The following is a 22,801-nucleotide window of genomic DNA, read 5'->3' as shown; positions in this document are numbered from 1 at the left end:
ACAAGTTTTCTTCCCTAAAGCTCATTAGTGAACCAGATGGGGTTTTCCCTGGCAATCGACATCATTAGACTCTTAATTCCAGAATTCCAATTCCACCATCTGCCTGGTAGGATTTGAACTCGGATAATAAGAGAAATTGAGGTTAGTGGAGATCACAGTCGAAAATTGTGGCACTGGAAAAGCACAGCAGGTCAGGCAGCACCAGAAGAGCAGGAGAATCGATGTTTCAGGCAGAAACCTTTTATCAGGAATGAAAAGGAAGGAGGACAAGGAGAGGGAGAGGACAGGAAGGGAGATTAATTTGAAATTAATCAATATTGACCACGATATTAATCCCTCTGCTGCCTTCTCACAGTGGGCAAGAAAAGAATTAAGGCATTAAGGAAAGAACAAAATTGAGAATATGACCACAACCACCACATGTGCACTGCCACTATTTTTATGGTAATAGATTCTATCTCCCATAAGTGTTCCAACATGGATAGATAAAATATTTCATTAACATGGGTTCTCATTATTCAATTAGAAACCAAGTTTAAATTCAACCCTGTATAGTCTCCTCAGATCTTGAGAAAGCTGGCAGCAAAAGGTAATGGGCAGTTGTCGACTCAAGGAGCAATGTGATATTTGTTTCAGAGCTCCTTTTCTGGTGGAGAAATACAAGTGATTCTACCGACTCCTTCGTTCCTCCTCCAGTAGCCATTCGTAGCTTCTCTTACAATGTGGAATCACCCCTAACCCATCAAATGTCAACATCTTTTCCATATCACAGGCAAAAACCAACCTTGCCCCACCCAAACACCGATCTCTGGCCTTTTCCTCCTTTCCCACATTTGTATTTGTCTCTCTCTGCACCCACTCATCACCCCCCCCCCCCCCCCCGCACCCCCATCTCAAGCACTGATCTTCTCTCCTCTTGCTCTCTCACGATTTTCTCTCTCCTTGTTCCTCAAGCCTCAAGCTTAAAGCCACTAAAACCCCCTCATTAAAATAGTCAAGGATCACAACCTCCTGCCTGGCGGCCAGATCATTTGCCCGCTGCCAAGTGGCAAATAGAAAAAAGAAATTAGAATGAGCTCCTGCTGTTAAATTAGGCAAAGTCTGTGGGTCAATGACTATATTCCTTGACCATTTTCAGCATCTCTTGAGAACTCCCCATAAATATGAGGACCATTACTCTTTCAGTGGCCAATCCAAGGAATTGATTCCCTTAGGAAACAATTGAAAGTTTGTATTGATTCACGTCAATAGGAATGTCACAGCCTTCTTTCAGAAAATAGCATTTTAGGAACCAAGTAAATTGGAACATGACAATGAGAGGAGAAAGAAAAGTGTTTAACTTTTCCCAAATCTCTCAATCACAGATATTTACCTTGCATAGAATCCCTACAGTAGGGAAGCAAGCCATTTTGCCCATTATGTCCACACTGACCCTCCAAAAACCAGCCCACTCAGACCCACCACCCTATACTTCCCATGGATAGTCCATCTAGACTGCACATCCTTGGAAACTATGGGCAATTTTGTATATCCAATCCACCGAACTTGCACATCTTTGGACTGTGGTAGGAAACTGGAGCACCAAGAGGAAACCCACACAGACACAGGGAGAATGTACAAACTCCACATCGACAGTCACCCGAGGCTGGAATTGAACCTGGGTCCTTGAGCGCTGCGAGGCAGCAGTGCTAACCACTGAGCCATTGTGTCACAATTAGTCAACAATTGAGAGGACCAGGGAAGGTGAAGACTCTGTGACAGGCAGTCAGCATCATTGAAAGGAGCGGGTGACAGAGGCCCTTAGGTACGGAAAGACCACCATCTAAGCTCTTTCAGCCAAAGTACAATAGGGGTCCGTTCAGTTATTGGACCCTGAAATATATGCAAAAAGTATCTTGCATAAGTAAGAAATGCCTTAGGTTTGTTTGTTGAAACTGTCGGGAATGTTTGCTTGCTCTCCATATGCAAACTGGTCTAGTGACTATGTATGGATATAAAGATTTTTTTAAATTAATAAAGTTTATTTTTGAAATTAAAAAAATATTGGGACTATTTCTAGGGGTTGGGGGTCTAGTTTGAACTGGACAGGTTACAGCTGACCAGGAACAGGAGTAATAATCTCATGGGGAGGTTTACAAATGCTGTTGGATGAATTTGAACTGGATTGACAGGCTGATGGAATCTTGACAAGTATTTCAGAGGGGAGAGCAGCTGAGATGGAATTAGAAGTTAAAATGCAAGTGAGTGAGTCTGGAAGACAAAGAAAACATAGGCTTGGTAAGAAAGAAGTGAGTTTACCAAGGCTAGATTTGGGGGACAAAGTTAAAAATCATACAACACCAGGTTATAGTCCAACAGGTTTAATTGGAAACCCTAGCTTTCGGAGCGTTGCTCCTTCATCAGGTGGTTGTGGAGTACACAATTGTAAGACACAGAATTTATAGCAGAGGTTTACAGTGTGATGTAACTGAAATTATACATTGAAAATTACCTTGATTGTTTGGTAAGTCTCTCATCTGTTAGAATGACCATGTTAGTTTCTCTTCTTTTATATGTAAATCACAAAACTTTTTTTTAAAATTAAAATTCTCAGGTTAACTTTAACAATTGGTATCAGCCCAGATAATGTGTTGAAGGTGTTAGCCCCCGGTGTGCTGTTGTCTGTGCCATAATGTTTAGACTGAATCTAATCTAAAAAATGAGTTAACAGAGTCTTACATGGATGCATGCAGTTTTTGAACAAAGTACAATGTAACTCTGCAAGTACAAAGTCACCCCACAAACCCCACATATGTGTATGTGTGTCTGTCTGTGGTGGTGGGGGGGGGGGTTGTGTGTGTCTGTGAGAAGAGCGTGTTCCTTTTTCTTTTACCAATCTCTTCTAGAAGTCAAGTGTTTTTATCCCAACCCTTTATAATCAAAAGTACTCTTCCCCTTTTGGTTAACTAATCTCTTCTCGAAGTCTAGTGTATTGTAACATTTATTTCCCAACATTGGTCACTGTGAGACTCCATCTTTTATTAAATCAAGCTCATTAAATTCTAGCTGTGCTGCTCATGTTATCTGTTTCACTATGAATATGTTGTGCCTTCAGATATAGTGCTGCTTGCTTTAACATTTTGGGTTTTTTTTTTCTGATTTCACATTCATCAGTAAAACCTTATACTCTTAAATTAGTTTGGCAAAAGCAACAGATGAATGAATGGATCGACGCAAGCATTCATCTAACAGGACAGCACATTAAAAAAGATCACTAAGTTCATCAGATATGTCCTGGTAGACTCATAATACACTGATACAGAATGTTGAATTGCCATTCCTGCCATCGTTCAGCCAAATCTCAGTCATATATATATAGTATGCCCAAATGCCAATCTGTATTCAGCGTGTTTATCTTATTCCTTGTGCTCCTTACATTAAAATATATTCCATTCAGAGTCATAGACTCCCTACAGCGAAGAAAGAGGCCATTCGGCACATTGAGTCTACACCAACCCTTCAAAGAGTATCCCACACAGACCCAACCCTGCACTAATCATGGTTAATCCACCTAAACCTGCACAACTTTGGACTGTGGCAGAAAATTGGAGTACCCAGAGGAAACCCACGCAGACATAGCGAGAATGTGAAAACATCCACACAAGCAGTCAGCCAAGGCTGCAATCACACCTGGTCCCTGTACCACCAAATCTATGATTTGGAGATGCCGGGTTATAGTCCAACAGGTTTAATTGGAAGCACTAGCTTTCGGAGCGCTGCTCCTTCATCAGGTCATTGTGGAGAGCACAATTGTAAGACAAAATTTGTGGCAAAAGTTTACAGTGTGATGTAACTGAAATTATACATTGAAAATTACCTTGATGGTTTGGTAAGTCTCTCACCTGTTAGAATGACCATGTCAGTTTTACTTCTTTCAAATGTAAATCACAAAACTTTTTTAAAAAGTTACATTCTCAGGTTAACTTTAACAATTGGTATCAGCCCAGATAATGTGTTGAAGGTGTTAGCCCCACAGTGACCAATGTTGGGAAATAAATGTTACAATACACTTGACTTCGAGAAGAGATTAGTTAACCAAAAGGGGAAGAGTACTTTTGATTATAAAGGGTTGGGATAAAAACACTTGACTTCTAGAAGAGATTGGTAAAAGAAAAAGGAGAAGAGTAACCATGATAATAAAGGAATGGGATAAAAACCATAGAGAGAAAGAATGTTAGCTCTTAAAATTGAAATACTTTATTAATTAATTTGGATGGAGCTAAAAAAATGTACCGAAAACATTGATAGTAGAAGAATAGACTTCATAAATATTTGCTGTAAATATTCTTTGTACTGGGTAGGGCACAAATACCTCTGGGCTCTATAATTTTGCCCATGAATAGTGTAAGTTGCATTTTAAAAGTTGCTGCAAGTTCACAATGTTGTTTTTTTCAAAACATATTCTATTCCAGGTTGTTGCTTAGTGCATCTTAAAAAAAGCACTAACATTTGCAGTAGCGTTAGGCAGACTATAAATCAGAAAACTATGGTGTACGTAACAAGTTCAATATGGTAGTTATTGGGGATCGAAATCTTCATTTAGCTGTGCAAACCAAATTGCAATAATAGTGTAAAGGTGATTCATTTTTGCAGTTTTCTAAAATATCTAAATCTTCTAGATATTGAGGAATCACCTTGGGAACAGGTTTTTTTAAATTTTATATACAATTTAAAAACTGAATTAATATGAATAATCTTTATGGAAGGATGATAATAAAATGATAATTTTTAATATTATTTGTTCATGGGACATGGACATTGTTGGCTAAGTTAGCATTTACTGCCCATCTCTAATTGCCTAGAAGGCAGTTAAAAATCATCTCCAGTGCCGTGGGTCTGAAGTCACATGTAGGCCAAACCAGATTAGGATGGAAAGTTTCCTTCCTAAAGGGCATTAGTGAACTGAATGGGTTCTTACAACAACTGACAGTGGTTACACAGTTGGCATTAAACCAGCTTTTCAATGGAGTCAAATTTTAACCATCTACCATGGCAGAATTCAAACTCAATTCCCCTAGACATTAGGAGAAAGTTAGGTCTGCAGATGCTGGAGGTCAGAATCAAGAGTGTGTTGCTGGAAAAGTACAGCAGGTCAGGCAGCATTCGAACAGCGGGATTTCTACATTAGTGGCCCAGTGACATTATCACTATACCACACGCTCCTCATAGTTTAAGAATATATATCTTGAGAATGGTTTCGTTCGTCTGATATTAAAATCTGAACCAAGCAAACTATGCCACTATAAGGGAAAAGTTGGCTCAGTTCATTGGAAATCTGAATTAAATAAATTAATGTGATACTAGGTGTAAATATGCAGTGGATGTTCGCAAAATAATTTTATAAATTTCAACAAGTATACTCTCAAGGATTAAACACCCCAACAGACATGGTCATCCAGCTATGGTTAACAAAGCCATTTTACGGTAGCATTACATTAAAGAATGGAGCTTATTGTGGTGTGGAAAAAGGAAAGAGAAGCAAACCTGAGCACTTGGAGAATTTTGGAACTCAGTAAAAGGTGAGCAACAATTGACTGAGTTCAACTGGGCAGCAATTGGGCTCAGTAGTCAGCACTGCTACCTCACAGCATCAGAGACTCGGGTTCAATTCCACCCTCGGGTGACTGTCTATGCGGAACTTGCACATTCTCCCCATGTCTGCATGGGTTTCCTCCAGGTATTCCAGTTTCCTTCCATAGTCCAAAGATGTGCAGGTTAGATGGATTGGCCGTGCTAAATTGCCCGTAGTGTCCGGGGATGTGTCAGTTAGATGGACTAGCCAAGGGAAATACAGAGTTATAGGGATAAGGTTGGGGCATGGAGGCTAGAAGGGATGCTCTTCAGAGAGGTTGGTGTGGACTTGATGGAGTGAATGGTCTGCTTTCACACTGAAGGGACTCTATGAGAAGAGAGAATCTGAGAGGAAACTATCAAGAAACATAAAGCAGATTCATAAAGGTCTATTGCTGAGTAAAAAGAAAGAGTAGCAGTAAGCATGAGAGATACAGGAAAAAATGATAATAGGGATCAAATCGTGTTTGATTCATCTGTTAGCACTTTTCCAGATTGTAAGAGTAGCTCAGGGGAAAACAGTGGGTGTAATATATTTGGAGATTCAAAAAATGTTCAAACACAATTACTTCACAAACTTTGGGCTCACGGGATTAGCAGTTGTATATAGGCATGGATTAAATATTGCTTTAATGGTCAGAAAACAGACAGCAGGAATAAACAAGATATTTTCGGGGTGGCACAAAATGACAAAGATCAGAACCTGGGTCTCAGCCATTTATAATCAAAGTCAATGAGTAATATGAGGGGACCAAGTATAATGCATTCAAGTCTATCAATAATAAAGAGTTAGGTGGAAATGTAAACCACGAGGAACTGCAAAAAAAAAGCAAAATGTTGAGACAGGTTAAATGGATGAGCAACTATGTGGAATATAATGTGAAATGTGATGTTATCTATTTTGGTAGAAAGGTTAGAGATGCATAATATTTCTCAAATGTTAGTAGACTAGGAAATATAGGTATTCAAAGGGACCTGTAAAGTTAACATGCTGGAACAATTAGATGTATTAGCATTTATTGCATTGAAATGGGAGCATGAGAATAATGACATATTACTATTATTAGATTAGATTACATTACAGTGCAGAAACAGGCCCTTCGGCCCAACAAGTCCACACCGACCCGCTGAAGCGCAACCCACCCATACCCCTACCACGCAGACACGGGGAGAATGTGCAAACTCCACACAGTCAGTCGCCTGAGGCGGGAATTGAACCCGGGTCTCTGGTGCTGTGAGGCAGCAGTGTTAACCACTGTGCCACCGTGCCGCCCACAATAATATATATTATTATATATTATTGTATATACTCCTGTTGAGATCATATCTGGGACGCTATGTACAGTTTTGGTCTCCTTACTTAAGAATCTGCCTCTGAGGGAATACAATGTATGTTCCTTGTTCTGATTTTTGGGAAGAAAGATAAAAAATACTAAGCTGATATTCCCTCGTCTTTCAAACGATGAGAGGCGTTCTAATTGAAACAAAATTTTTAAGGGGCATGAGCGTAGGTACTGGGAGAATACCTCCATTGCCTGGCAAGTATAGAGCTACGGATATGTGAATATGTGAGATAAGGAGAAATTTCTTCACCTGAAGGCATTCTCTACCACAGAGGGTTAAGATGCTCAGTTATTGAGGTACTTGTTTAATGTGCTAAGGGAGTATAGCAATAGTGTAGGAGTATAGAATTGAGATAGATGCTCAGCCATGACCTTTGATTTGATCTAATTCATTATTGCCACATGTATGAAAAGTATTATTTTGCATGCTAACCAGACAAATCATCCTTACATAAATACATCAGGCTAACAGAGCAGAATGCAGAATACAGTGTCACAGAGAAGGTGCAGAGAAAGAGCAACTCTTATATATGAGTCTGATAACAGTGGGGAAGAAGCTGTTCTTAAATCTGTTGTTTTTAATTTCAAACTTTTGTATCTTCCGTCTGATGGAAGAGGGTGGAAGAGAGCAGCTCAGCAACTTTAAGGGCTGAATGACCTTTTGTTGCTACCTCTTTTGTTCATATGTCTGTTTCCCCATACATACTATACCTCAAACCGCACCAGCAGATTACAAGATCAGACGGACAACCTGTACATGTACCAGCAGAAAGAAACTAACTTTTTTCCAATGTGGAGATCATATCAGTCAAAAGCTGAGAATATAGAACAAATCAACCTTTATCTTCAGTTTTGTAATTCTAGACTTGCAATTTCCAGCAATACTTGATGATGTTGCACGAACAATTATTCCAAACAGCAATGGGGCCACGTCGGATTCACCTCCTCAGTAAATGCAGCAACACATTGTCTTAAGCTGCAATGAAATCAGCTCACAGATGAGCAAAGTGATAAGCGAAGACACGAATGAAATGAATTAAAGCTGCAAGAGCAGGACACTTTAAACCAAGATTCAAAATGCAATATGTATCCTGCACAACAGTGAGGAGAGATTAGACAGGTCAACATTTCTATAAAATTCATTGTCAAGATAGAAAGAACTGGCATTTATATAACGACTTGCATTTCTTAAAAGCTTCCGCAACCGATAGAAGTATTTTTGACATAAGTACTACAGGTGCTGGAAATTGAAATAACTTTGCAGAGTCCCCTCTGGGCAGTTATTACGCCAACCAAACGACCCAAAACACACAATTTCTTAGCCAATTTCTATTTGTCAGTCTTCATTCAAAATTTAGCAATCTCTTTCCCTGCAGTACCACAGTGACTACAGTCCAAAACATATTCAAAGTGCTGTGAAGACTTCTGATATACTCACGGTGGGAAAGGAGCCAAATAACTACAAGTTATTTATTTAAGAATGGTGTGAACTTATAGTAAGTGTAAGGTTATAGTAAATGTAAGATAAGGTTATTGTTAAGTGCAATGCAGGATAGTAGTAAATATAAGGTTTGACAAGTGCAAGATAAGGTTACAGTAAATTTAAGATAAGTTTAAAATAAGTGCATAGTTAAGGTTATAGGAAGTATATGGTTATAGTAAATCTAAGATTAAAGTGCACGGTAAGCTTATGTTAAACATAATGTGAGGTTAGAGTAAGTAATGGTTATGGTCATGTTAAGGACGTTTAAGGTAAGTTTGTGAATGTCATCAACACACACGTTTCTTGTGGCCTTAAGTGTGAATTACTTCCAGGATCTCACATTGTCCAGACTGCTGTGCAGATGTCAAAAGCAGGACCTGAGCAAAGTGTAGCAGAAAGAGGCTAACAATCTTAGGTAGTCCCTTCAGTTTTAGGGTTAGGCTCTGAGGACTTTCTAATAGAAGTCATCACATGTATTCTCACTGTTCATGTACTGGGTTCACTGTACATTTACCATCATCTGAGGTTACTCAGAGTACAACAGGACCTTGATCAGATGGGCCAAGGAGTGGCAGATGGAGTTTAATTTAGATAAATGTGAGATGCTGCATTTTGGAAAGGCAAATCAGGGCAGGATTTATACATTGAATGGTAAGGTACTGGGAAGTGTTGCTGAACAAACAGACCTTGGAATGAATGTCCATAGTTCCTTGAAAGTGGAGTTGCAGGTAAATAGGATGGTGAAGAAGTCATTTGGTATGCTTACCTTTATCGATCAGTGCATCAAGTATAGGCTTTGGGAGGTCACGTTTTGGCTATACATTAGTTTGGTCACTTTTGGAATACTGCGTTCAATTCTGGTCTCTCTGCTTGTAGGAAGGATATTGTGAAACTTGAAAGGGTTCAGAAAAGATTTACAAGGATTTTGCCAGGATTGGAGGGTTTGAGTTATAGGAAGAGGCTGAATAGGCTGGGACTGTTTCCCCTGGAGCATTGAAAGTTGAGGAGGGACCTTATAGAGGTTTATAAAATCATAAGGGCGTGGGTAGGGTAAATAGCCAAGACAAGAAGGGCAATATTTTCATGCAGAGTTTGGTCATGTATGGAATTAGCTGCCAGAGGAAGTGATGGAGGCTGGTAAAATTGCAACACGTAAAGGACATCTAGATTGATATATGAACAGAAAGGGCATGGAGGGACATGGACCAAATAGGACTATTTAGGATATCTGGTGGGCATAGACAAGTTGAATCAAGGGTCTGTTTCCATTCTGTATGTCTCTATGACTTTATTTCACTTAAGTTACCTCGTGCAAAAGAAGGACGACAGAAGGGCAGGCGGGAACACGTTTACCTAAATGTAATCCGTTTGAATGCATTTTTAAAACATTTGTTCCGTGTCCGTAAAAGTTGGAGATAAACAGATGCGAAAATGATTTTTTTTGTTTGTTAGTTTTAGTTTTGCGAATGGGGGTGGCGGTCGTGAAGCGGATCTGTCGTTCTCTCCTTGGCTACCCTCTGATGACTATGTTTGAATTTCAGGGCCGGAAGATGCCAGCAATTCCCCATCTCCAACTGAGGGCTTCAGGTGCGAGAGCTGCGGATCCCTGGATCCTCCGTCTGTTTATTTCCTGGCGTTGGCTGTAATATCCATCCTATTTCTACTGGCGGCCGTGCTGTACATCTTGCAGCTCAAGAAAGGTGCATTTTTAAAATAAAAATAAAAATAAAATTTGCATCGTCACATGTCACGGGAGATACACTGCAGTATGCTGGGGGTGTTGCCAGTGATAATTTTTTTTAGGAGAAAGTGAGGTCTGCAGCTGCTGGAGGTCAGAGCTGAAAATGTGTTGCTGGAAAAGCGCAGCAGGTCAGGCAGCATCCAGGGAACAGGAGAATCGACGATGATAATTTTTTAACCTATTTTTCCCCCCCCCTTGCAGAAGATGTTATTGCACACCTCCAAAGGAGATGGGACTTTAACCTGGTGTCTCGGGTTAGAGACGCAACCAAAGCACCACAAGATGCTCCCCCCTCCCAAAAAAAATGGGGATACCTTCAGAAGTCAGGATGGTTTTGTCATTTGTTGCATTTTAATTTCTGAACAGGGAGAGAAAGAGAGAGAGAGAGAGAGAGGGGCCTGTCTGTCAGCTTTGAATTCCAGCCTTTCCCACCAGGAGAAGGGGGAGCTCGCCGCTGCAGTTCGGGGCGGATTTTAACCGCAGAAACTGCACTTATTTCACTCCCAGCGCAACATCACGCCCGTCCAGCCGACCGCCCACTTTTCCTGCCCTTCCCTCTGCTTCAGCGCAATTTCCGGCAGTGGTTCCCGTCCTCCTGAAACCCCCCCCCAAAGATAACGCTAAAAGCCATCGAGCCGAATCTTAACCTTGGCTCCTACTTGCCCCAGCCATGGCTGCTCGGAGGGGGAAGGTGGCCCGCCGGTTTTCAGACACCTCCCTGAAGGTGCTGGTGGCGGCTGTCAGAGCCAGGGCCAGAGTGCTCTTCCCTCGCTCCAGCAAGAAGGTCCACGGCAGCCTGTCCAAGAAAGCGTGGCTGGAAGTGGCCGAGGAGGTCAGCAGGCTGAGCATCACCCCGAGGACCTGGATCCAGTGCCGGAAGAGATTCAATGATCTCACTCGTTCAGCCAGGGTAAGTGGAATGTGTGTGTGTGCTGGAGAAACTCAGCAAGTCAGGCAGCACGTGTAGATGCAGAAAACATGTTTGAAGTTCAGTTCGGAACCCTTCAAGCTCTCCCATGCCTCAGTCTATAGAAAGTTACAGTCCAGGAAGATGCCATTCTGCCCATCTTGTCTGCAGCGTCCACAACCAGCCACCCATTTTTATTCTCACTTTCCATCACCTGGAGTTTTGTAGGTGCAGATCCAGGTGCCTTTTGAAGTGGCTGAGGGCTTCCATGTCAACTGCCAAATTGGGAACAAGTTCGAGATCCCCACTCCAGGTGGAAAAGTTTTTCCTCATATCCCCTTTACTCCTTCTGCTTGACAGATGTACCTGCCAAATGGGTGTTTAGAGATGTGGCTATAGGATTAGGTGCATTAGCCACACAAAGGGCCCCGGAATCCCTGAGCAGTGACACAGGATGACCTAGGTGGACAAACATAGTCATTCGCCAAGAATTGCTGACAACCCTTTCTCCAATCATCTTAAATCGGGACCCTCTGATAATTGACCTCTCAGCAAGGGGAAACAGGACTTTTCTGTTCAGTCTTTCAAATCCATCAACATTGTTAAGTCACCCCTCTCTGTTCAAAGGAAACAATCCTACCTGGTGACTGCAATTTCCATGTCCTGTTATGATGTAACAAGTCAAACACCCAGGACCCAGACCTTCATGTGGCAGCTTGTGGACAAGTAACTGCCCTGCAGCATTCCCCTCTATTTCCTCCTCCTCCCCCCTCCCCCCGCCCAAACTGATAATTAGAGACAAGAAATAAATTCTGGCCTAACCTACAACACCCATGTCCTTGAATGAATTAAAGCAAAACCTTTCCCACTCACTGAGTACACATGCAAACCATTACTAGACGTATGTTTCACATCGAGGAACACGTGCAGGCCATTCAGCCCCACACGCTTGTTCTGCCATTCAGTGAGGTCATTACTGTCCTGATCTTAACTCAGCAACTGTGTGTTGAACTCATTCCTGGAATGTTGGCATCACTGACGAGGCCAGCATATTTTGCCCATCTCTAATTGGTCTAGAACTGAGGGCCTGGCCATTTGAGGGCAGTTAAGATCTAACCACATTGCTGTGGGTCTAGAATCACATGGAGGCCAGACAGAGTAAGAACAGCAGATTTCCTTCTCTACAGGACATTAGTGAACCAGACGTGTTTCTTTCACAAATATCAATTAATTGTTCTTGATTCCACATTTATTGAATTTAAATTCCACCAGTGGCTGTGGTGGGATTTTAATCTATGTCTCTCATTGCAAGTCCACTCACATTACATCAGTGACTCTAGTGTTTTTTATTTGATCTTCAAACTTCTACTACTTGCGTGCGGAAGTGTTTCCTAATTTCTCTCCTGTAAAGTTTGGCCCTAAGGCTGTGTTTTTCATCCCAAACTTGCCCTTTGACCAATGGGACATGTTCTTCTCCATCCACTCTATTATTTCCTTTCAAAGTCATGAAATAAAACTACAGACAAATCTGTTCCTGCACCTCTCCTCATGACTCTTCCTCAGCTGACAATTGCAACGACCCCAGTTCATTCAAGACAGCTGACCTTTAACTGATAAATGTCTCGAACTATATCTTCCTCATCAAAGGGCAGGAGGCGGTCTGGGACTTTGCAAGAAAATTATTGAATCTCACCTTTCATCCGCCCAGCATTCTGCGGACAAGATCAAGAACTAATACACGATGTGACAGATCAGTCCCCTTCTTTATATAAATCATATATAGTGTTAAAATGACTGCAAACGTAATGAAGTGGGTGCAAGTGAAGACTGCAGATGCTGGAGATTAGAGTCGAGAGTGTGAACGCTTTGAGCAAAAGCCCTTCATCAGGAATTCTCAGTGATTCCTGATGAAGGGCTTTTGCCGGAAACGTCCATTTTCCTGCTCCTCAGAGGCTGCCTGACCTGCTGTGCTTTTCCAGTACCACACAATCGACTACGAATTTAATGAACTTAACCTGACAACATATGATGCATCAAACTTAACAGAAGATGCATAGAACCATAGAAATGATACAGCACAGAAGGGGACTCTTTGGTCCACCTTGTTCATGCTGACCCAGAGACAAGGTCAGAAGTCACAAACACCAGGTTACAGTCCAACAGGTTTATTTGAAATCACAAGCTTTTAGAGCACCAGGTGTAGTGTCACAAGTCACACACATCAGGTTATAGTCAAGATTAGAGTGGTGCTGGAAAAGCACAGCAGGTCAGGCAGCATCCGAGGAGCAGGAAAATAGACGTTTCGGGCAAAAGCCCTTCATCAGGAATGAGGCTGGGAGCCTCTGGGGTGGAGAGATAAATAGTCCAACAGGTTTATTTAAAATCACCAAACTTTCAGACTGCCTGGTGTTGTATGTCTTCTGACCTTGTCCACCCCAGTCAAACACAGGCACCTCCACATCATGACCCAGAGACACTCAGGTGTTTTTTTCTAATCCCACTTTCCTGCACATAGCCCTGCAGCTCACAGCACTTAAGGTGCAGATCCAGGTCCTTTGAATGGCAGGATTTTAAATTCTATAAATGTAGAAGTCTTGTATTGTTTCACTTAAATCTTCATAATGGTATTATCTGGGTCTTCATGTCTGTTAACAATAATTACTTGTTTTACTTGTCTCATGATGATCTTTCAGGTAATTCGTCTACCTCACTCCTTCTGATCTGCAGGAAAAGGCAGCGCACAACGTGAGGGAGAGGAGCAGGTTGGGTGGGGGCACAACTGATGTTGTAGCTCTCACCCCTGTGGAGCAATCGGCGATGGACATTTGCGGGACGCCGAGGGAGATCAGCATCGGAGACGGCGAGGCCGGCGGTTTCTCCAAGCACGGCGACTGCTTCACCATCGTGCCTCTTCACACGGCCCAGGCAATTCCAGTCAGCATCAAGACCTCGCCCAGTACGGCCAAAGCCTCTCAATCTGCAAGCGCTAGCCTTTTAACCCCCCAGAATTCCTTCCCACCCCTGACTCTTGCCCCGTTTCTCTTCTTTTTCTCTCTCCCGCAGGTCCTCGGGAGGTTTTCCAAGTGGAGCCTTCGGTGGAAGACAAACCCGCGGCCTCCCCCGCGAGCGCGGAGCTGGCCGAGCCAGGGCCGGGCCTGAGTGAGGCCCAGGGCCCGGCTCCGCTCGGCGGGACGGAGCAGAAACCGGAGGCCCCGGGCCAGGGCCTGGGTTTGGAGGTGTCGCGTCGGCGGGCCTTACCTTTCCCCGGTGCCGCCGAGTGGGATGACCCGCGGGACCCGGCCATCAAACGGAAGATGCTGGAAGCTCACCACCGGCTGTACCAGGTGTTGGAGGGCCTGCCGAAGACACTGAGCGCCATGTCCGAGAGCATGGAGGAGTCCACCTCTGCCATGTGCGGGGTGGTGTCGCACGTGATTTCCACTCTGCAGTCCACCCTGGAAAGCACAAGCACCCCCCAGGAAGGTGCGGTGGCAGAGCCCCCTCAGCCGGAGACCCCATCGCCCACCCTCGAGGCTCTGATCGAAGCTCAAACGGCTGCCGTCCAGGCGCTGGGCGCCGACGTTTGCTCAGCCCTGGAGCGGCTGACAGGTCGGCTGGACACCCTGGTGGACCGCGTCGACCGGGGCTTCGAGACACTCTCCCACCTCCTGCGGTGCGCCTTGCCGCTGGCGGGAGGGAGCGAGGAGGCGAAGCCCAGCGAGGGCGGCGACGCGAGCGGGCAGGCGAGCTTCGCCCTCACTCGCGGCGCCTGCCCACCTTTCCCACCAAGCCCTCCGCCTCGCGCTGCTCAGCCCACGCCGCCGAACGGTCAGCTGAGCCAGAGGGCGCTAGCGGCCGGCCCGGCGGCACATCCGCCCCAGGGCCCGGCCCCGCGAGCACGCGCAGCCAGGAGCCAACGGTCGCGACCGTCGCAGGAGCCGCCCGCTCTTTCCTGCCTCACTGGAGGAACATCTCGTCGGAGTGGCAAAGTGAGTAAGCCTTGCCGTTTTGAAAATAAAGCAGATCAAGTTACATCCAGATTTAGGGAGCATGGAAACGGGCCCAACCCGTCCATTGGCGCCAGGGTTTGTGACTCTTCCATTCATTATAATGTGCAGTGCTTTCTGGAAGCAGCTGAGAATTGGTCTTGCCCCCTACAAACTCTACTTCCCAGCCTCTAGCCTTGCTTCATTAAACCTAAAGAGCTGCGGATTTAGAAACAAAAAAGAAATCAGAGCGAGTTTTGAGAAGATTTGTCGCTCAGGTTGAGGTTCTGGATGTAAGTTTGCTCGCTGAGCTGGAGGGTTCATTTTCAGACGTTTCGTCACCGTCCTAGGTAACACCTTTAGTGGGCTGAAGGGCTTCGTCCAGAGGCTCACCGAAGATGTTACCTAGTAGGGTGACGAAATGTCTGAAAGTGAACCTTTCAGCTCAGCGAGCAAACCTACATCCAGAACAAAAACAAATCAGGATTTGGAGATGCCGGTGTTGGACTGGGGTGTACAAAGTTTAAAAGTCACACAACACCAGGTTATAGTCCAACAGGTTTAATTGGTACCACCTGATGATAGAACGCGCTCCGAAAGCTAGTGTGCTTCCAATTAAACCTGTTGGACTATAACCTGGTGTTGTGTGATTTTAACTAAAAGCAAATCAGAAATTAGAGCCCAGCTGGTTACAACTGAGCCCGGGTTGGGGCCAGTTTTAATGAAGCAAGCTGCTGGAAAAGCTCAGCAGATCTGCGGCAGCATCTGCGGAGAGAAATCAGAGTTAACTTTCGGGTCCTCCAGTTCTGAGGAAGGGTCACTGGACCCAAAATCTTTAACTCTGATTTCTCACCAAGGATGCCATGGCAGGCCTTAATTGATTAGATTATCTACAGTATGGAAACAGGCTCTTCGGCCCAACAAATGCATACCGACCCTCCGAAGAGTAACCCACCCAGACTCATTCCCCATATGTACCCCTGACTAATGCACCTAACACTATGGCAAACTTAGCATGGCTAATTCACCTAACCTGCACATCTTTGGACTGTGGGAGAAAACCGGAGCATTCAGAGGAAACCTACGCAGACACAGGGAGAATGTGCAAACTCCACACAGACGTCGCCCATGGCTGGAATTGAACCCAGGTCCCTGGAGCTGTGAGGCAGCAGTGCTAACCACTGAGCCACCGTGCTGCCCCCTGCTGAGCTTTCCCAGCAATTTGCTTAATTAAAGCTTGTCCCCATCCAGACTCAAATGTAACCAGCAGGGCTGCTGTCCCACCTCGCCAAGGGGACTCGAGATGGACTTATAAATGCCTCTCTAAATCTCTGCTGCTCCCACTTTGTGTAACAGCATGCAAGCTTGTATGACATTTCGGGTGCTGCCGGAATGTTCTCCGTGTCAGGGTGAATCCATTATTACTATTTCAAAGTTGAGGACGTCAGCTTCTACATTATGCAGAGGCCTGAGACAATGGGAACATCTGTTGTAACATTTTAAATAGATTGAGATCGCTGGAATTGCACGAGAGGTTCAACAGAGTCAGGTTTAGAAACATAGTAAGTAGAAACCATTTGGCCCCTCGAGCCTGTTCCTTCATTCAGTATTTTCATGATATATCCCTATCCACTGCCTCAAAAACATATTCTCACATCTTCCCTTTGATCTATCCATTCCTTAAATATGCCCAGTGCCTTTACACCTAAGGAAGCTGTGAATTCAACAGATCCACCACTGTCTTAATGAGAAAATAATCTATTCTGTACCCTGAAACCATGATCCCTTGTTTTAGACTTCTAGCCAATTCCAATCTATCCAGACCTGTTGGAATTTTATATGTTTCAATGAGATCCATTATCATTCTTTTAAACTCTAGTGAATACAGGCTTGGTCAAACCAATCTCTCCTCATGTGACAATCCTGCCATCCCAGATATCAGTCTAGTGAATCTTTGCTATACTCCCTCAATAGCAAGTATAGCTTTTTTTTAGATGGAGACTAAAAGAGCACATGATACTCTACGTCTGGTCTCATTATCCATGTTACGCTGCATCTGCACACATTTGCCGACTTACTGAATGTGTCTTAATTGCCTTGAAACCACTTTATTCCCTTCTCACCGCTGACAACTCCACCCAATTTTGTGTTGTCTGCAAACTTGGAAGTGTTACATAGAATTCCCTCATTCAAATTGTTGATATATTTTGTGAATACCTGGGCTCTAATACTGGTCTCTGTGGAACTCGCATTTCACTTTGAAAAGGAGTTATTTATTTGGGCTCCTTGTTTCCTGTTTGCTGACCAATTCTCAGTCCATGCTAATATATTATTCCCAATTCCACATGCCACATCCTTGCACACTAACCCCTTATGTGGGACTTCAACAAAAGCCTTTTGAAAATGCACCACATGTACTGATTCTATAATAAGAAGCATTGTCAGTGGGATTCAGAGATGTACAAGAAGAACACAATAGATTTCAAACCCATTGCAGTAACCACTTGCCGATCGTAACAAGCCCTGGCAACTGGTTTCTGATAAATCCCATCAGATCTTTCTGAAAGGAGGCAGTTTGCCCAAGAATCCTTGGTAGAACACTACTGAGTGCATGAGAGCATTTACACAGTCCCACTGAAGTCTTTGCACTATGCCATTGGAGCCTCATCTTTCTCTGTTGACTCAAGTTTCTGCCATTTTCTCATTCTGTTTAGATCTATTTTCCAAACAGTTAATATTAATTGCGCTCCTTAAATCTTAAATTGGTTGCCAGCATAATTCATAGCACACTTCGAATTAGTTAACAAATACTGTCCAATCACCAACTCTTATTTAATGTTGGACTCTGTTTTTTGATTATTGCAAGTGTAAACTGGCTTTGTGTAGTCAGTAACTTGATGATACCAGAATGTTTTTCAAATTGACTAAAGGTATGCTCTGGGTTTCATGGTTAAGATGACTCTGAACTCTGGTTAGCATGGGACAAAATCTTTAAGAATCTCAAGACTCCTGGACAGTGACCTACCCCATGTGCTTCATTTTGGGAAGCAGACAAAGGAATGACTTGTACGTCGTTGGATGTAGAGTTTTCAGTTTGGGAATAGGCCGGGTGCTATTTTTAGACCACAGTTGAATTGGCTTTAAAAAGAGGTTATGTTCAGCACGTTTACAAGTCAGTTGATATAAAACCTGACATGAGCCAGCTGAAATTGCTCAGCAGTTCAAAAAGTAATGTTTTTCAAGACATTTTGCTTGTGAAAATGTTCCCTGATATGTTTCCGGGTCATTTGGTGGAACCAAACTTGATTATTGCTTGAAAAAAACGCATTTTGTCCAAGTTTCATCCGACACCAATCAGGACAGTTACAAAAAAATACCAGCGCAAAGGGGAACAACATTTTGTCCTGAATGAGAAGAGCTGATTGGTGGGCAAGTGGGCTCTAATTGGTGAAGGCTTTGCCATGGAGAATGCATCAACTGGTATTAATTGACAGTTAGCTGCCAAGATTTGATTAAATTTCAACCAGGCACTTTGATTGGTCAAGACATTGCCTTACATAATGAGCCAGAAAATGATATTCTGATCATATGAAAGTTGAAACAGGTGCAATGTGTGATTGTGTTCTTCCTGTTTGCAAAGAACAGGGCCGTGTGTATGAATATATGTATGAGTGTATATAGCGTCTTAATATGTACATGTGCGTCACACTGTGAGCTGACTGGCAGTCTTAACTTGGTTGCCAGTGTCATTCATAGCACACTTAGAATTATTTAGCAAATATTGTCGAATCACTGAACCTTGTTTAATGTTGAACTTTCTGTTTTTTGAGTTTTGTTGGGTGTGGTCAGTAACTTATCTCTTGCAAACAGTAGAAGGGACAGGATGTTTGATATAATCCAATATCTTTGTGATTTATGGACTATATACCTAGTATCACATTGGCACTGAATCTTACATCATGTAACTCGTTTATGTGGTAGGCAGAATGGTTTTGTTTGCTTGATTGCAGCCTCTTGTTAATGCCAAACACTACTTTTGCTGCTACTGCATAGTGGCAGCAAACAATCCTTCTTAAAGGTGCGCACACAAGCAGATGCTCCCAATAGCCCACACTTGCCAAATGGCATGCCAGCATATTAACTTGTGGTATTTCCAGCCACTGCCATGCAGAGACTATGGAGGTCTGCACAGCAGCTGGAGAAGTTAGCAGGAATGTAGTTAGCAGCATGAAACAGTTAGTTTCACCTGTTGGTCAACGATTTGAGATATCTTACCCTTCCAAGGTTACCTCGGGTCCTTTCAGAACTGAAAGTTGCAGCCCTAGGCTGATTCAAGTGTTTTTATGATATATAGAGAAAATTGATCAGATCAGGGTAGACTTTAATCCCAGAACATGTGCCTTTTTCAGCATTAAGCTTACATGGTGAACAAATGGCTCATTTTCTATTTCCAAGATTACTGATAAGGCCAAAGTTTGTGAGAAGATTTGTAGCTCGGGTGCTCGTTGTTGTGGTTCTGTTCGCCGAGCTGGGAATTTGTGTTGCAGACGTTTCATCCCCTGTCTCAATGACATCCTCAGAGCTTGGGACAGCTGGAACTGACAATCGGAAGCGGCAGATTCAAACCACTACAAATGCCGGAGGAAAGATCACAGAAGCGCTTCACAGGAGGCTCCCAAGCACTGAGGATGTCACCTAGACAGGGGACGAAACGTCTGCAACAGAAATTCCCAGCTCGGCGAACAGAACCACAACACTAATAAGGCCAATTTTATAGCATGTAGAACTGTAGGAATTTTAACACGTGCTGGCCCATGAAGATAGACCTGTTACCCAGCAATAAAGAAACACCAGCAGATTTCTCAATTTGCACGTCATGGAAAGGCAGCTCATTTGACTTCTGCAAAGCAATTCGAATGCAGAAAGGAGACCGTTGAGACATGCAAAGAGATTTTTGCATGCAGCTGCAGCTATAATGAGGTGCATTTGCATGTACTATGAGTGAGTTATAGCAAGGCGCCGATTCTTGAATATGTACAGAGACTGTGTCTCTTTGACTTTAACACAATAGGCAACAGCCATTCACTGGTTCATTCCTATGACAATGTTATGACCAGTCATAGTCAACTTGCTTGGTTTAAATTTAAACAAAGCTTAGTAGTTTAACTGTGAGTTACCATTAACTGATATATTCTCTATGGAAATGCCTCTACCAGTCAGTGTCCACTGGCCAATCATTCAGCATTGTCTTCTTGGAAAATTTTATTGCCCTTTGTTTTGGTATTTCTTGTGAATATCTTGACGAATGCAAGATGAAAAACTTTGACAAAATGTGTTTCAAAAATATTCCAATTTAAGAGTGCCACCTTCTCTGACTAATACAACTGAAGATGGGTTTATCACATAAGAATGGTATTTGTAAATTACTGTCAACCACAACGTGTGGTTAACCCAATTTTAAATGACCGTAAATGACTTCAGAAGTTCAGATTAAAATCACTCAGCTCCTGGTCCACTGAGTCCTCACTTGGAGTTTAGTTGTGCTCAGTTGGGATCAGAATTGGAGTTAAAAGGTAAGTGACCATGCAGCCTCCCACTTAATAATTGTATTTTAAGTGCCAACTCTCCTCCTTGAATGTGGTAGCCTGCCCACCATCCATTCGAAGTTTAAGACAGTAGTGACCATGTGGGAGGTCAAGGGTTTGTGTTTTAAGACTTAAACCAACTTTTCTTTTGGTCAAAAGTCCCCAGTGAGTCGTAAGTCTTTCAGAACAAGAGGTGAAATATTGCTGCAATTTCATTCAAACCATTTGTTACCATTTCCAGAATAATTTTTTATTTTAGCCCTACCTTATCACTTGCTTATGTCTCACACCATCTTAGCATTGATCCTGCTTGCTCTACCCTATTCTAGACCTTGTTGTTTCTCTCTGTGCCACACCTGCTTTTTGTACCTGGTGCTTTTCTTGTTTCATCTCAAACATCGTCTAGTTCCGAACATAGGTTATCAATCTGAATTAGCCGAAAGTGAGGGCTGCAAATGCTGGAGATTAGAGTCAAGTGTGGTGCTGGAAAAGCACAGCAGGTCAGGCAGTATCCGAGGAGCAGAAGAATCGATGTTTCAAGGAAAAGTCTATCTGAATTGTTAACTCTGTTCCTCTCTCTACAGAATGTCATTTGACCTGAGTATTTCAGGCATTTCCTGTTCGTATTTCAAATTTCCTGAATCAGCAGTACTTTGACCTTGTCCTAAGGCCACATGCAAGTTGCATTTTTTTTTAAACAAAATCCCCTTTCTCTCTCTTACAAATTCTTCTTATTTTAATCTATCAGGTTGGGCTCTCGCATTGACCAGGAACCAAGTGACATCAAATAGGAGTGCAATTACTAGTGAGGTAAGGAAGTAATGACTTGCAGCATCAGTCTGTTTATAAAGCACTTGCCACGGTTGCAAGGTACTTTCCATGTTGGGACGTGGTGTGTTATTGTCCATCCATAATGCAGTAACACACACTTTTACACATACCTTATAGCTTGGAGCTATGGTCAGTGAGGGTAGAAACTCCAATAATGTTCTTATCTCTTAACTGACCAGGAATCTCTCCCACTCTCACTGCCTGCCATTGGTGTGTGTTGGAAGGATTGCCAGCATGATAGACAAACATTTTGGCCATATTATGAACTAATGTTACATGGCCTCAGATCTTGGAATATCAAACCCAGATATTCTGGTTAAGAGACGGGAACACCACACCCCAAGACCTTGCTTTATACCTAATGGATAACACTTTATATCTAGTCCATTGGCCTATCTAACAACAATGTAGCCTCTAATTTGTACATTACAGGTTCATGGAAACAAATTAGTCAATAATATCTGCCTTAGTAATTAACTGACTATCCTGTTTTTGACATTCGTCTTGGAACAACAGCTAGTTAGCAATTTATCATTATAAATGTTTAGTGTCTTCTGTCATCAATAAAATTGACATGTCAAACAGCCAGGTCAAAGCCATGGTTAACTGTTTACTGAGATGAGTTCTGCAGGCATAATTTTATCAAAATTTCTTGACAGATATCTGAGTGGAGATTAACATTCCTGGTAAATCCACAAGACCATAAGATATAAGAGCAGAATTAGGCTATTTGGCCCATCAAATCTGCTCTGCCATTGATCATGATATGTTTCTCAACCCAAATCTCCTGCCTTCTCACCATAACCCTTGAACTCCTTACTAAGCAAGAGTCTGTCTATCTCTGTCTTAAAGACAATCATTGACTTGTCCTCCTCAGGCCTCTGTGGCAATCAATTCCACAGATTCATTACCTCCAGCTGAAAAGATTCCTCCTCATCTAAAACATAGAACAGTACAGCACAGAACAGGCCCTTCAGCCCACTATGTTGTGCTGACCATTGATCCTCATGTATGCACCCTCAAATTTCTGTGACCATATGCATGTCCAGCAGTCTCTTAAATATCCCCAATGACCTCGCTTCCACAACTGATGCTGGCAATTCATTCCATGCTCTCTCAACTCTCTGTGTAAAGAACCCGCCTCTGACATCCCCTTATACTTTCCTCCAACCAGCTTAAAACTATGACCCCTCGTGTTAGCCATTTCTGCCCTGGGAAATATTCTCTGGCTATCGACTCTATCTATGCCTCTCATTATCTTGTATACCTCAATTAGCTCCCCACTCCTCCTCCTTTTCTCCAATGAAAATAGTCT

The 22,801-nt window shown here is 43.0% G+C and overlaps 1 protein-coding gene across 2 annotated transcripts in view; it reads left to right on the top strand.

The window, feature by feature from the left end:
• Nucleotides 1-10,396: 10,396 nt before the first annotated feature.
• LOC122542279 overlaps nt 10,397-22,801 on the top strand; it is a 15,577-nt gene continuing 3,172 nt past the window's right edge. Inside the window, exons 1-4 of one of the 2 annotated variants that reach the window (XM_043679856.1) lie at nt 10,397-11,087; nt 13,812-14,040; nt 14,148-15,073; nt 21,404-21,465. In XM_043679856.1, coding sequence (XP_043535791.1) covers nt 10,848-11,087; nt 13,812-14,040; nt 14,148-15,073; nt 21,404-21,421 — 1,413 coding nt within the window. In that variant the 5' untranslated portion in view covers nt 10,397-10,847 and the 3' untranslated portion in view covers nt 21,422-21,465. Of the gene's footprint in view, nt 11,088-13,777; nt 14,041-14,147; nt 15,074-21,403; nt 21,466-22,801 lie in introns of both variants that reach the window. The other variant, XM_043679857.1, reaches the window with a different exon arrangement.

This window comes from Chiloscyllium plagiosum, chromosome 39 (assembly GCF_004010195.1).
Source record: "Chiloscyllium plagiosum isolate BGI_BamShark_2017 chromosome 39, ASM401019v2, whole genome shotgun sequence".
In the NCBI taxonomy this organism is placed as follows: Eukaryota; Metazoa; Chordata; class Chondrichthyes; order Orectolobiformes; family Hemiscylliidae; genus Chiloscyllium; species Chiloscyllium plagiosum.
Note: the sequence above shows the minus strand (reverse complement) of the source record. Positions and strands in the feature narration are given on the sequence as shown.